General features: G+C 62.3%; 1 protein-coding gene across 17 annotated transcripts in view; it reads left to right on the top strand.

The window, feature by feature from the left end:
- Positions 1-14,085, top strand: part of LOC125449241 (pyruvate carboxylase, mitochondrial-like) — a 765,853-nt gene that overhangs the window by 711,724 nt on the left and 40,044 nt on the right. For all 17 annotated transcript variants that reach the window (XM_059641558.1, XM_059641556.1, XM_059641559.1 and 14 more), the window contains one exon: positions 6,515-6,764. In XM_059641558.1, the coding sequence (XP_059497541.1) occupies positions 6,515-6,764 (250 nt within the window). The remainder of the gene's footprint in view (positions 1-6,514; positions 6,765-14,085) is intronic.

Below are 14,085 nucleotides of genomic sequence, written 5' to 3'. Positions count from 1 at the left end.
TCCGACAGTGCGGCGCTCCCTCAGCACTGACCCTCCGACAGTGCCCACTCCCTCAGCACTGACCCTCCGTCAGTGCCCACTCCCTCAGCGCTGACCATCCGACAGTGCGGCGCTCCCTCAGCACTGACCCTCCGTCAGTGCCCACTCCCTCGGCACTGACCCTCCGACAGTGCCCGCTCCCTCAGCACTGACCCTCCGTCAGTGCCCACTCCCTCAGCGCTGACCCTCCGACAGTGTCCGCTCCCTCAGCACTGACTCTCCGACAGTGCGGCGCTCCCTCGGCACTGACTCTCCGACAGTGCGGCGCTCCCTCGGCACTGACTCTCCGACAGTGTCCACTCCCTCAGCACTGACCCTCTGACAGTGCCCACTCCCTCAACACTGACCCTCCGACAGTGTCCGCTCCCTCAGCACTGACCCTCCGACAGTGTGGCGCTCCCTCAGCACTGACCCTCCGACAGTGCCCACTCCCTCAGCACTGACCCTCCGACAGTGTCCGCTCCCTCAGCACTGACCCTCCGACAGTGTGGCGCTCCCTCAGCACTGACCCTCCGACAGTGCCCGCTCCCTCAGCACTGACCCTCCGACAGTGCCCACTCCCTCAGCACTGACCCTCCGACAGTGTCCGCTCCCTCAGCACTGACCCTCCGACAGTGCCCACTCCCTCAGCACTGACCCTCCGACAGTGCCCACTCCCTCAGCACTGACCCTCCGACAGTGTCCGCTCCCTCAGCACTGACTCTCCGACAGTGCGGCGCTCCCTCGGCACTGACCCTCCGACAGTGCGGCGCTCCCTCAGCACTGACCCTCCGACAGTGTCCGCTCCCTCAGCACTGACCCTCCGACAGTGCCCACTCCCTCAGCACTGACCCTCCGACAGTGTCCGCTCCCTCAGCACTGACTCTCCGACAGTGCGGCGCTCCCTCGGCACTGACTCTCCGACAGTGCGGCGCTCCCTCGGCACTGACTCTCCGACAGTGTCCACTCCCTCAGCACTGACCCTCTGACAGCGCCCACTCCCTCAACACTGACCCTCCGACAGTGTCCGCTCCCTCAGCACTGACCCTCCGACAGTGTGGCGCTCCCTCAGCACTGACCCTCCGACAGTGCCCGCTCCCTCGGCACTGACTCTCCGACAGTGTCCACTCCCTCAGCACTGACCCTCCGACAGTGCCCACTCCCTCAGCACTGACCCTCCGACAGTGTCCGCTCCCTCAGCACTGACCCTCCGACAGTGTGGCGCTCCCTCAGCACTGACCCTCCGACAGTGCCCGCTCCCTCGGCACTGACTCTCCGACAGTGTCCACTCCCTCAGCACTGACCCTCCGACAGTGCCCACTCCCTCAGCACTGACCCTCCGACAGTGTCCGCTCCCTCAGCACTGACCCTCCGACAGTGCTCACTCCCTCAGCACTGACCCTCCGACAGTGCCCGCTCCCTCAGCACTGACCCTCCGACAGTGTCCGCTCCCTCAGCATTGACCCTCCGACAGTGCCCACTCCCTCAGCACTGACCCTCCGACAGTGTCCGCTCCCTCGGCACTGACCCTCCGACAGTGCCCACTCCCTCAGCACTGACCCTCCGACAGTGCCCACTCCCTCGGCACTGACTCTCCGACAGTGTCCACTCCCTCAGCACTGACCCTCCGACAGTGTCCGCTCCCTCAACACTGACCCTCCGACAGTGCGGCGCTCCCTCAGCACTGACCCTCCGACAGTGCCCACTCCCTCAGCGCTGACCCTCCGACAGTGCGGCGCTCCCTCAGCACAGACCCTCCGACAGTGCCCACTCCCTCGGCACTGACCCTCCGACAGTGTCCGCTCCCTCAGCACTGACCGTCTGACAGTGCGGCGCTCCCTCAGCACTGACCCTCCGACACTGTCCGCTCCCTCAGCACTGACCCTCCGACAGCGCGGCGCTCCCTCAGCACTGACCCTCCGACAGTGCCCACTTCCTCAGCACTGACCCTCCGACAGTGTCCGCTCCCTCAGCACTGACCCTCCGACAGTGTCCGCTCCCTCAGCACTGACCCTCCGACAGTGCCCACTCCCTCAGCACTGACCCTCCGACAGTGTCCGCTCCCTCAGCACTGACTCTCCGACAGTGCGGCGCTCCCTCGGCACTGACCCTCCGACAGTGCGGCGCTCCCTCAGCACTGACCCTCCGACAGTGTCCGCTCCCTCAGCACTGACCCTCCGACAGTGCCCACTCCCTCAGCACTGTCCCTCCGACAGTGTCCGCTCCCTCAGCACTGACCCTCCGACAGTGTCGCGCTCCCTCAGCACTGACCCTCCGACAGTGCCCACTCCCTCAGCACTGACCCTCCGACAGTGTCCGCTCCCTCAGCACTGACCCTCCGACAGTGTGGCGCTCCCTCAGCACTGACCCTCCGACAGTGCCCGCTCCCTCAGCACTGACCCTCCGACAGTGCCCACTCCCTCAGCACTGACCCTCCGACAGTGTCCGCTCCCTCAGCACTGACCCTCCGACAGTGCCCACTCCCTCAGCTCTGACCCTCCGACAGTGCCCACTCCCTCAGCACTGACCCTCCGACAGTGTCCGCTCCCTCAGCAATGACTCTCCGACAGTGCGGCGCTCCCTCGGCACTGACCCTCCGACAGTGCGGCGCTCCCTCAGCACTGACCCTCCGACAGTGTCCGCTCCCTCAGCACTGACCCTCCGACAGTGCCCACTCCCTCAGCACTGACCCTCCGACAGTGTCCGCTCCCTCAGCACTGACTCTCCGACAGTGCGGTGCTCCCTCGGCACTGACTCTCCGACAGTGCGGCGCTCCCTCGGCACTGACTCTCCGACAGTGTCCACTCCCTCAGCACTGACCCTCTGACAGCGCCCACTCCCTCAACACTGACCCTCCGACAGTGTCCGCTCCCTCAGCACTGACCCTCCGACAGTGTGGCGCTCCCTCAGCACTGACCCTCCGACAGTGCCCGCTCCCTCGGCACTGACTCTCCGACAGTGTCCACTCCCTCAGCACTGACCCTCCGACAGTGCCCACTCCCTCAGCACTGACCCTCCGACAGTGTCCGCTCCCTCAGCACTGACCCTCCGACAGTGTGGCGCTCCCTCAGCACTGACCCTCCGACAGTGCCCGCTCCCCCGGCACTGACTCTCCGACAGTGTCCACTCCCTCAGCACTGACCCTCCGACAGTGCCCACTCCCTCAGCACTGACCCTCCGACAGTGTCCGCTCCCTCAGCACTGACCCTCCGACAGTGCTCACTCCCTCAGCACTGACCCTCCGACAGTGCCCGCTCCCTCAGCACTGACCCTCCGACAGTGTCCGCTCCCTCAGCATTGACCCTCCGACAGTGCCCACTCCCTCAGCACTGACCCTCCGACAGTGTCCGCTCCCTCGGCACTGACCCTCCGACAGTGCCCACTCCCTCAGCACTGACCCTCCGACAGTGCCCACTCCCTCGGCACTGACTCTCCGACAGTGTCCACTCCCTCAGCACTGACCCTCCGACAGTGCCCACTCCCTCAGCACTGACCCTCCGACAGTGTCCGCTCCCTCAGCACTGACCCTCCGACAGTGTGGCGCTCCCTCAGCACTGACCCTCCGACAGTGCCCGCTCCCTCGGCACTGACTCTCCGACAGTGTGCACTCCCTCAGCACTGACCCTCCGACAGTGCCCACTCCCTCAGCACTGACCCTCCGACAGTGTCCGCTCGCTCCCTCAGCACTGACCCTCCGACAGTGCTCACTCCCTCAGCACTGACCCTCCGACAGTGCCCGCTCCCTCAGCACTGACCCTCCGACAGTGTCCGCTCCCTCAGCATTGGCCCTCCGACAGTGCCCACTCCCTCAGCACTGACCCTCCGACAGTGTCCGCTCCCTCAGCACTGACCCTCCGACAGTGCCCACTCCCTCAGCACTGACCCTCCGACAGTGCTCACTCCCTCAGCACTGACCCTCCGACAGTGTCCACTCCCTCAGCACTGACCCTCCGACAGTGCCCACTCCCTCAGCACTGACCCTCCGACAGTGCCCACTCCCTCAGCACTGACCCTCCGACAGTGCTCACTACCTCAACACTGACCCTCCGACAGTGCCCGCTCCCTCAGCACTGACCCTCCGACAGTGTCCGCTCCCTCAACACTGACCCTCCGACAGTGCGGCGCTCCCTCAGCACTGACCCTCCGACAGTGCCCGCTCCCTCAGCACTGACCCTCCGACAGTGTCCGCTCCCTCAACACTGACCCTCCGACAGTGCAGCACTCCCTCAGCACTGACCCTCTGACAGTGCCCGCTCCTTCAGCACTGACCCTCCGACAGTGTTCACTCCCTCAGCACTGACCCTCCAACAGTGCTCACTACCTCAACACTGACCCTCCGACAGTGCCCACTCCCTCAGCACTGACCCTCCGACAGTGCCCACTCCCTCAGCACTGACCCTCCGACAGTGCTCACTACCTCAACACTGACCCTCCGACAGTGCCCGCTCCCTCTGCACTGACCCTCCGACAGTGTCCGCTCCCTCAACACTGACCCTCCGACAGTGCGGCGCTCCCTCAGCACTGACCCTCCGACAGTGCCCGCTCCCTCAGCACTGACCCTCCGACAGTGTCCGCTCCCTCAACACTGACCCTCCGACAGTGCAGCACTCCCTCAGCACTGACCCTCTGACAGTGCCCGCTCCTTCAGCACTGACCCTCCGACAGTGTCCACTCCCTCAGCACTGACCCTCCGACAGTGCTCACTACCTCAGCATTGACCCTCCGACAGTGCCCACTCCCTCAGCACTGACCCTCCGACAGTGTCCGCTCCTTCAGCACTGACCCTCCGACAGTGTTCACTCCCTCAGCACTGACCCTCCGACAGTGCTCACTACCTCAACACTGACCCTCCGACAGTGCGGCGCTCCCTCAGCACTGACCCTCCGACAGTGTCCGCTCCCTCAACACTGACCCTCCGACAGTGTCCGCTCCCTCAACACTGACCCTCCGACAGTGCGGCGCTCCCTCAGCACTGACCCTCCGACAGTGCCCGCTCCCTCAGCACTGGCCCTCCAACAGTGCGGCGCTCCCTCGGCACTGACCCTCTGACAGTGCGGCACTCCCTCAGCACCGACCCTCCGACAGTGCGGCGCTCCCTCAGCACTGACCCTCTGACAGTGCCCGCTCCCTCGGCACTGACCCTCTGACAGTGCGGCGCTCCCTCGGCACTGACCCTCTGACAGTGCCCACTCCCTCAACACTGACCCTCCGACAGTGCCCGCTCCCTCAGCACTGACCCTCCAACAGTGCGGCGCTCCCTCAGCACTGACCCTCTGACAGTGCCCGCTCCTTCAGCACTGACCCTCCGACAGTGTCCACTCCCTCAGCACTGACCCTCCGACAGTGCTCACTACCTCAGCATTGACCCTCCGACAGTGCCCACTCCCTCAGCACTGACCCTCCGACAGTGTCCGCTCCTTCAGCACTGACCCTCCGACAGTGTTCACTCCCTCAGCACTGACCCTCCGACAGTGCTCACTACCTCAACACTGACCCTCCGACAGTGCGGCGCTCCCTCAGCACTGACCCTCCGACAGTGTCCGCTCCCTCAACACTGACCCTCCGACAGTGTCCGCTCCCTCAACACTGACCCTCCGACAGTGCGGCGCTCCCTCAGCACTGACCCTCCGACAGTGCCCGCTCCCTCAGCACTGGCCCTCCAACAGTGCGGCGCTCCCTCGGCACTGACCCTCTGACAGTGCGGCACTCCCTCAGCACCGACCCTCCGACAGTGCGGCGCTCCCTCAGCACTGACCCTCTGACAGTGCCCGCTCCCTCGGCACTGACCCTCTGACAGTGCGGCGCTCCCTCGGCACTGACCCTCTGACAGTGCCCACTCCCTCAACACTGACCCTCCGACAGTGCCCGCTCCCTCAGCACTGACCCTCCAACAGTGCGGCGCTCCCTCGGCACTGACCCTCTGACAGTGCGGCACTCCCTCAGCACTGACCCTTCGACAGTGCGGCGCTCCCTCAGCACTGACCCTCCGACAGTGTCCGCTCCCTCAACACTGACCCTCCGACAGTGTCCGCTCCCTCAACACTGACCCTCCGACAGTGCGGCGCTCCCTCAGCACTGACCCTCCGACAGTGCCCGCTCCCTCAGCACTGGCCCTCCAACAGTGCGGCGCTCCCTCGGCACTGACCCTCTGACAGTGCGGCACTCCCTCAGCACCGACCCTCCGACAGTGCGGCGCTCCCTCAGCACTGACCCTCTGACAGTGCCCGCTCCCTCGGCACTGACCCTCTGACAGTGCGGCGCTCCCTCGGCACTGACCCTCTGACAGTGCCCACTCCCTCAACACTGACCCTCCGACAGTGCCCGCTCCCTCAGCACTGACCCTCCAACAGTGCGGCGCTCCCTCAGCACTGACCCTCCGACAGTGCGGCACTCCCTCAGCACTGACCCTCCGACAGTGCGGCGCTCCCTCAGCACTGACCCTCTGACAGTGTGGCACTCTGTGAGTACTGAGCCTGTGTTGTGTCTGTTTTTGCAGGACATGGCTGGTTTGCTGAAGCCAAAGTCGGCGCGGTTGCTGATTGGGGCACTGCGTGACCGTTTCCCAGATTTGCCGCTGCATGTACACACCCATGACACGGCCGGGGCGGGAGTGGCCTCGATGCTAGCCGCTGCAGAGGCTGGAGCTGACGTGGTGGATGTCGCCGCCGACTCTATGTCCGGGATGACCTCTCAGCCCAGCATGGGTGCCATCGTGGCCTGTGCCAAGGGCACTGAGCTTGACACTGGTAGGCACTGGGTCGGGTGCAGGGTCGTCCTGGGATTGGCATGTTGCTGGGCACATCATTCCGTCCTTTGTAACAATCTGGGGGCAGGGGGAGGGAGCAATGGGTGCCCGCCCAACTGCCCAAGCCATTTGGCCCATCGCTCCTGTGCTGTCCCCATCTTACTTTCATCAAAGAGATCTGATTGGCTCGCCCGGGCTTGGAGCATTCCACTTGTGAATACATACATTTCCCTCAGTAACACACCCAACCCATGAGCTCAATGATTGCCACCGTCACACCACCCCCCCCACCACCCCTGTGACATGGTACTGCCCTCTTGAGGTGCCTGGCGACCTTTGTCGAGGTGGGTGAGGTGGTGTGTAAGGACTCTGGAGTCGTCTAACAGTGGGCGAAGTGTGCGAAGCTTTGAGGAAGTGTGTTAAAGATGAACGATGGTGTGTAGTTGGTGTATAAATGGGTGAGGAGGGGTGTAGGGAACACAGAAGTGTCTGAGTGATTGAAATAACTGTAAAGGGTGGGAAAGTGTGTCAGGGAAAGGGGGTGTGTAAGGGGTGGGGATGTGTATCAGGGGTGGGTGGTGTGTAAGGGGTAGCGAGCTGTGTAAAGGGTGAGGAGGCGTGGAAGTGGGGAAGAATGTCACGGTTTGGGATGTGTGTGAGGGCCAGGGAGGTGTGTAAGAGGGAGAAATGTGAGGGGTAGGGAGGTGTAAGAGGTGGGGAGGTATGGAAAGGGGCAGGTGAGTCAGGGGTAGGGAGCTGTGAGAGGGGTAGGGAGGTGTGTGAGGGATGGGGAGGAATATGAGGTGGGAGGAGTATAAGGGGTGGGGAGGTATGGAAGGGGGGAAGTGAGTCAGGGGTAGGGAGGTACGTGAGGGATGGGGAGGTGTCTGAGGGGAGGGGAGGTATGGAAGGGGGGATGTGTGTCAGGGGTGGGGATGTGTATGAGCAGTGCAGAGGTGTGGGAGGGGTGGGGTGTTGTGTGAGGAGGGAGGTGTGTAAGGGGTAGGGAGGTGTGTGAGGGGTGGGGAGGTGTGTGAGGGGTAGGGAGGTATGTGAGGGGTGGGGGGATGTGTGAGGGGTAGGGAGGTATGTGAGGGGTGGGGGTTGTGTGAGGGGGGAGATGTGTAAGGGGTGGGGAGGTGTGTGAGGGGTGGGGAGGTGTGTGAGGGGTGGGGAGGTGTGTGAGGGGTGGGGAGGCGTGTGAGGGGGGAGGTGTGTGAGGTGTGGGGAGGTGTGTGAGGGGTAGGGAGGTATGTGAGGGGTGGGGTTTGTGTGAAGGGGGAGATGTTTAAGGGGTGGGGAGGTGTGTGAGAGGGGATGTGTGTAAGGGGTAGGGAGGTGTGTGAGGGGGGAGGTGTGTAAGGGGTAGGGAGGTGTGTGAGAGGGGATGTGTGTAAGGGGTAGGGAGGTGTGTGAGGGGGGAGGTGTGTAAGGGGTAGGGAGGTGTGTGAGGGGAGAGGTGTGTAAGGTGTAGGGAGGTGTGTGAGAGGGAAGGTGTGTAAGGGGTAGCGAGGTGTGTGAGGGGGGAGGTGTGTAAGGAGGGGGGAGGTGTGTAAGGGGTAGGGAGGTGTGTGAGGGGGGAGGTGTGTAAGGGGTAGGAAGGTGTGTGAGGGGGGAGGTGTGTAAAGGGTAGGGAGGTGTGTGAGAGGGGAGGTGTGTAAGGGGTAGGGAGGTGTGTGAGAGGGGAGGTGTGTAAGGGGTAGGGAGGTGTGTGAGGGGATGTGTGTAAGGGGTGGGAAGGTGTGTGAGGGGGGAGGTGTGTAAGGGGTAGGGAGGTGTGTGAGAGGGGAGGTGTGTAAGGGGTAGGGAGGTGTGTGAGAGGGGAGGTGTGTAAGGGGTAGGGATGTGTGTGAGAGGGGAGGTGTGTGAGGGGTAGGGAGGTGTGTGTGGGTGGAGGTGTGTAAGGAGTAGGGAGGTGTGTGAGAGGAGAGGTGTGTAAGGGGTAGGGAGGTGTGTGAGAGGGGAGGTGTGTAAGGGGTAGGGAGGTGTGTGAGGGGTTTGTTGGGGTGCAGAGGTATCCTGGGATTGGCATGTGGGTGGAGACATCATTGGGGTGGGGGGGCGCGGATGTAGAGGCAGGGGTAGTGGGTGTCCAAACAAATGACAAAGCCATTTGGTCCACTGCTCCCGAGTTGTGTAAAGGGGGTGGGGAGGTGTGTTTGCGTTGTGTGCGTGTTAGGTGTGAATGGGAGGGGAGGTGTGTGTGCGCATTGCTGGTGTGTTAGGTGTGAATGAAATGGGAGGTGTGTGTGTGCATTGTCGGTGTGTTAGTTGTGAATGGCTGGTGGAGTGCGTGTGTGTGTGTGTTCGGTGTGAATGGGAGGGGAAGTGTGTGTGTGTGTGGGCATTGTATGAGTGTGCATTGTGTGTGTGTGCATTGTGTATGTGTTAAGTGTGAATGGGTGGGGAGGTGCGTGTGTGTCAGGTATGAACGGGTGAGAGGTGTGTTTGCGTTGTGTGCGTGTTAGGTGTGAATGGGAGGGGAGGTGTGTGTGCGCGCATTGCTGGTGTGTTAGGTGTGAATGAAATGGGAGGTTTATGTGTGTTTTGTAAGTGTGTTAGGTGTAAATGGGTGTGTTGGTATGTGCATTGTGGGTGTGTTAGGTGTGAATGGGAAGGGAGGTGTGCGTTTTGGGTATGTTCGATGTGAATGAGATGGCAGGTGTGCATGTGTGCATTGTGTGTGTGTTAGGTGTGAATGGGAGGGGAGGTGTGTTAGGTGTGAATAGGAGTTCAGGTGTGTGGGTGTGTATGTTTTGTGGGTGTGTTGGGTATGAATGGGTGGGGAGGTGTGTGTTTGTTTGTGGGCATCATCGGTATGAATGGGAGGGCAGGTATGTGTGTGTGTGCGTTGTTGGTGTGTTAGGTGTGAATGGGGTGTGTGTGTGTGTGTGTGTGTATGTATGCATTGTGGGTGTTTTGGTGCGAATGGTTGGGGAGGTGTTTCTATTCCCTTTGTCCTGTTCCCTACAAGCTCCTGGTGGATTTCCTACGTCAGTCCCTCTGCTGATGTTCCCACTGCTGAGGGAGCATGGGGGGCGTTCTGTAGCCATCGCCCCCACCCAAGCTTCATAGCAATCACACAGTCCCTTTTCAGACCTGGCTGCAAACTGCAGGGAAGGTTCCTGTCCCAGAGGATGGTGGGAATCCAAAACCAGCTTCCCACCGGGAGGGATACAGGTAAATCGAGTCAATGTATTTATGGGAGATGCTGAATAAATGGACAGGGGAGACATGGATACAAGGATGTGGCAATGGGCAAAGACTGAAAACTGGGTGCATAGTATACACTCACATGGAGCAGACGTGACCTAATTCTGACCCTCCGACAGTGCCCACTCCCTCAGCACTGACCCTCCAACAGTGCACCCTCCCTCAGCACTGACCCTCCGACAGTGCCCGCTCCTTCAGCACTGACCCTCCGACAGTGCCCGCTTCCTCAGCACTGACCCTCCGACAGTGCCCGCTCCCTAGCACTGACCCTCCGACAGTGCACCCTCCCCCAGCACTGACCCTCCGACAGTGCCCACTCCCTCAGCACTGACCCTCCGACAGTGCCCACTCCCTCAGCACTGACCCTCCAACAGTGCCCCCTCCCTCAGCACTGACCCTCCAACAGTGCACCCTCCCTCAGCACTGACCCTCTGACAGTGTCCGCTCCCTCAGCACTGACCCTCCGACAGTGCCCACTTCCTCGGCACTGATCCTCCAACAGTGCCCACTTCCTCAGCACTGACCCTCCAACAGTGCACCCTCCCTCAGCACTGACCCTCCAACAGTGCACCCTCCCTCAGCACTGACCCTCTGACAGTGCCCACTTCCTCAGCACTGACCCTCCGACAGTGCACCCTCCCTCAGCACTGACCCTCCGACAGTGCCCATTCCCTCAGCACTGACCCTCTGACAGTGCCCGCTCCCTCAGCACTGACACTCCGACAGTGCCCGCTCCCTCAGCACTGACCCTCCGACAGTGCCCATTCCCTCAGCACTGACCCTCTGACAGTGCCCACTTCCTCAGCACTGACCCTCCGACAGTGCACCTCCCTCAGCACTGACCCTCCAACAGTGCGGCGCTCCCTCAGCACTGACCCTCTGACAGTGCCCACTTCCTCAGCACTGACCCTCCGACAGTGCACCCTCCCTCAGCACTGACCCTCCAACAGTGCGGCGCTCCCTCAGCACTGACCCTCCGACAGAGCGGCGCTCCCTCAGCACTGACCCTCTGACAGTGCCCATTCCCTCAGCACTGACCCTCTGACAGTGCCCACTTCCTCAGCACTGACCCTCCAACAGTGCGGCGCTCCCTCAGCACTGACCCTCTGACAGTGCCCACTTCCTCAGCACTGACCCTCCGACAGTGCACCCTCCCTCAGCACTGACCCTCCGACAGTGCCCACTCCCTCAGCACTGACCCTCCGACAGTGCCCACTTCCTCAGCACTGACCCTCCGACAGTGCACCCTCCCTCAGCACTGACCCTCCGACAGTGCACACTCCCTCAGCACTGACCCTCCAACAGTGCGGCGCTCCCTCAGCACTGACCCTCCAACAGTGCCCCCTCCCTCAGCACTGACCCTCCAACAGTGCATCCTCCCTCAGCACTGACCCTCTGACAGTGTCCGCTCCCTCAGCACTGACCCTCCGACAGTGCCCGCTCCCTCAGCACTGACCCTCCGACAGTGCCCATTCCCTCAGCACTGACCCTCTGACAGTGCCCACTTCCTCAGCACTGACCCTCCGACAGTGCACCTCCCTCAGCACTGACCCTCCAACAGTGCGGCGCTCCCTCAGCACTGACCCTCTGACAGTGCCCACTTCCTCAGCACTGACCCTCCGACAGTGCACCCTCCCTCAGCACTGACCCTCCAACAGTGCGGCGCTCCCTCAGCACTGACCCTCTGACAGTGCCCACTTCCTCAGCACTGACCCTCCGACAGTGCCCACTCCCTCAGCACTGACCCTCTGACAGTGCCCACTTCCTCAGTACTGACCCTCCAACAGTGCCCGCGCCCTCAGTACTGACCCTCCGACAGTGCGGCGCTCCCTCAGCACTGACCTTCCGACAGTGTGGCACTCCCTCGGTGGTTCCCTTTTGGGATCAGCCTGGTGACTTGATGTGCTGTGCTTTGGGAGGGATGACAGTGAGTGAACACCGGTAAAAGGTACGTTGCCACCCATTGACGACAGAGAAGGTGATGGAATGTACCCTCCCATCAGTTATGGAGATTAGTTCATCAGCAAACAGTGGTTGGAAGGTCTGATTAAATATTTTTATGCCAGAAGTAGATGGTTGATGGGCAAGGGAATGTATCAGTGGTGGTGAAGCAGGCGGGTTGGCTGAATGGTCTCTCTCCCTGCTTCATATCTAAGGGAACTGATTGCCTGTGGGGTAGCATTGCAGGAATGTGAGTCATTCTCATCTACACAGCGCTGAGTCAAAGAAGAGAGTGTCACTACATTTCATCTGTTATCGTCTCCATCAGCCGCAGTTTGGTGCCATCAATCAGATAAACAATATTTCATTGCAAATCAGACAGTTAAACCTCTTCATTCTATCAGCTTGCTGTCCTTTCTACATCTCGTAGCTATTATTCCAGTCGTGTTAGGAAACTCGTGTTATGTCAACTGCAAATGAACTTCTAACTCAGATCTGCAGCTCGAAACTGAGGCCAGGCTGTGCAGGAAGACACAAACATCACAGAGATGGTCATCACTGACCCTGCACCCGATCCAAATACAATCATCTGGCCATCATCTGACCCTCCGACAGTGCCCGCTCCCTCAGCACTGACCCTCCGACAGTGCGGCGCTCCCTCAGCACTGACCCTCCGACAGTGCACCCTCCCTCAGCACTGACCCTCCGACAGTGCACCCTCCCTCAGCACTGACCCTCCGACAGTGCCCGCTCCCTCAGCACTGACCCTCCGACAGTGCACCCTCCCTCAGCACTGACCCTCCGACAGTGCACCCTCCCTCAGCACTGACCCTCCGACAGTGCCCGCTCCCTCAGCACTGACCCTCCGACAGTGCCCGCTCCCTCAGTACTGACCCTCCGACAGTGCCCGCTCCCTCAGCACTGACCCTCCCACAGTGCCCGCTCCCTCAGCACTGACCCTCCGACAGTGTCCGCTCTCTCAGCACTGACCCTCCGATAGTGCCCTCTCCCTCAGCACTGACCCTCCGACAGCGCCCGCTCCCTCAGCACTGACCCTCCGACAGTGCCCGCTCGCTAGGCACTGACCCTCCGACAGTGCCCGCTCCCTCAGCACTGACCCTCCGACAGCGCCCGCTCGCTCAGCACTGACCCTCCGACAGCGCCCGCTCGCTCAGCACTGACCCTCCGACAGCGCCCGCTCCCTCAGCACTGACCCTCCGACAGCGCCCGCTCCCTCAGCACTGACCCTCCGACAGTGCCCGCTCCCTCAGCACTGGCCCTCCGACAGTGCGACACTCCCTCAGCACTGACCCTCCCACAGTGCCCGCTCCCTCAGCACTGACCCTCCGACAGTGTCCGCTCTCTCAGCACTGACCCTCCGATAGTGCCCTCTCCCTCAGCACTGACCCTCCGACAGCGCCTGGCCCTCAGCACAGACCCTCCGACAGCGCCCGCTGCCTCAGCACTGACCCTCCGACAGCGCCCGCTCCCTCAGCACTGACCCTCCGACAGTGCCCGCTCCCTCAGCACTGACCCTCCGACAGTGCGGCTCTCCCTCAGCACTAACCCTCCCCCAGGGCCCGCTCCCTCAGCACTGACCCTCCGACAGCGCCCGCTCCCTCAGCACTGACCCTCCGACAGCGCGGCACTCCCTCAGCACTGACCCTCCGACAGTGCCCGCTCCCTCAGCACTGACCCTCCACCAGTGCCCGCTCCGTCAGCACTGACCCTCCGATAGCGCCCTCTCCCTCAGCACTGACCCTCCGACAGCACCCGCTCCCTCAGCACTGACCCTCCGACAGCACCCACTCCCTCAGCACTGACCCTCCGACAGTGCCCGCTCCCTCAGCACTGACCCTCCGACAGCGCCCACTCCCTCAGCACTGACCCTGCGACAGTGGGGCACTCCCTCAGCACTGACCCTCCGACAGTGCCCGCTCCCTCAGCACTGACCCTCCCACAGTGCCCACTCCCTCAGCACTGACCCACCGACAGCGTCCGTTCCCTCAGCACTGACCCTCCGACAGCGCCCGCTCCCTCAGTACTGACCCTCCGACAGTGCCCGCTCCCTCAGCACTGACACTCCGACAGTGCCCGCTCCCTCAGCACTGACCCTCCGACAGTGCGGCACTCCCTCAACACTGACCCTCTGACAGTGCCCACTCCCT

Source organism: Stegostoma tigrinum, chromosome 42, assembly GCF_030684315.1.
Source record: "Stegostoma tigrinum isolate sSteTig4 chromosome 42, sSteTig4.hap1, whole genome shotgun sequence".
In the NCBI taxonomy this organism is placed as follows: domain Eukaryota; kingdom Metazoa; phylum Chordata; class Chondrichthyes; order Orectolobiformes; family Stegostomatidae; genus Stegostoma; species Stegostoma tigrinum.
The sequence above is the reverse complement of the archived record's forward strand: the minus strand, read 5'-3'. Positions and strand labels throughout refer to the sequence as shown.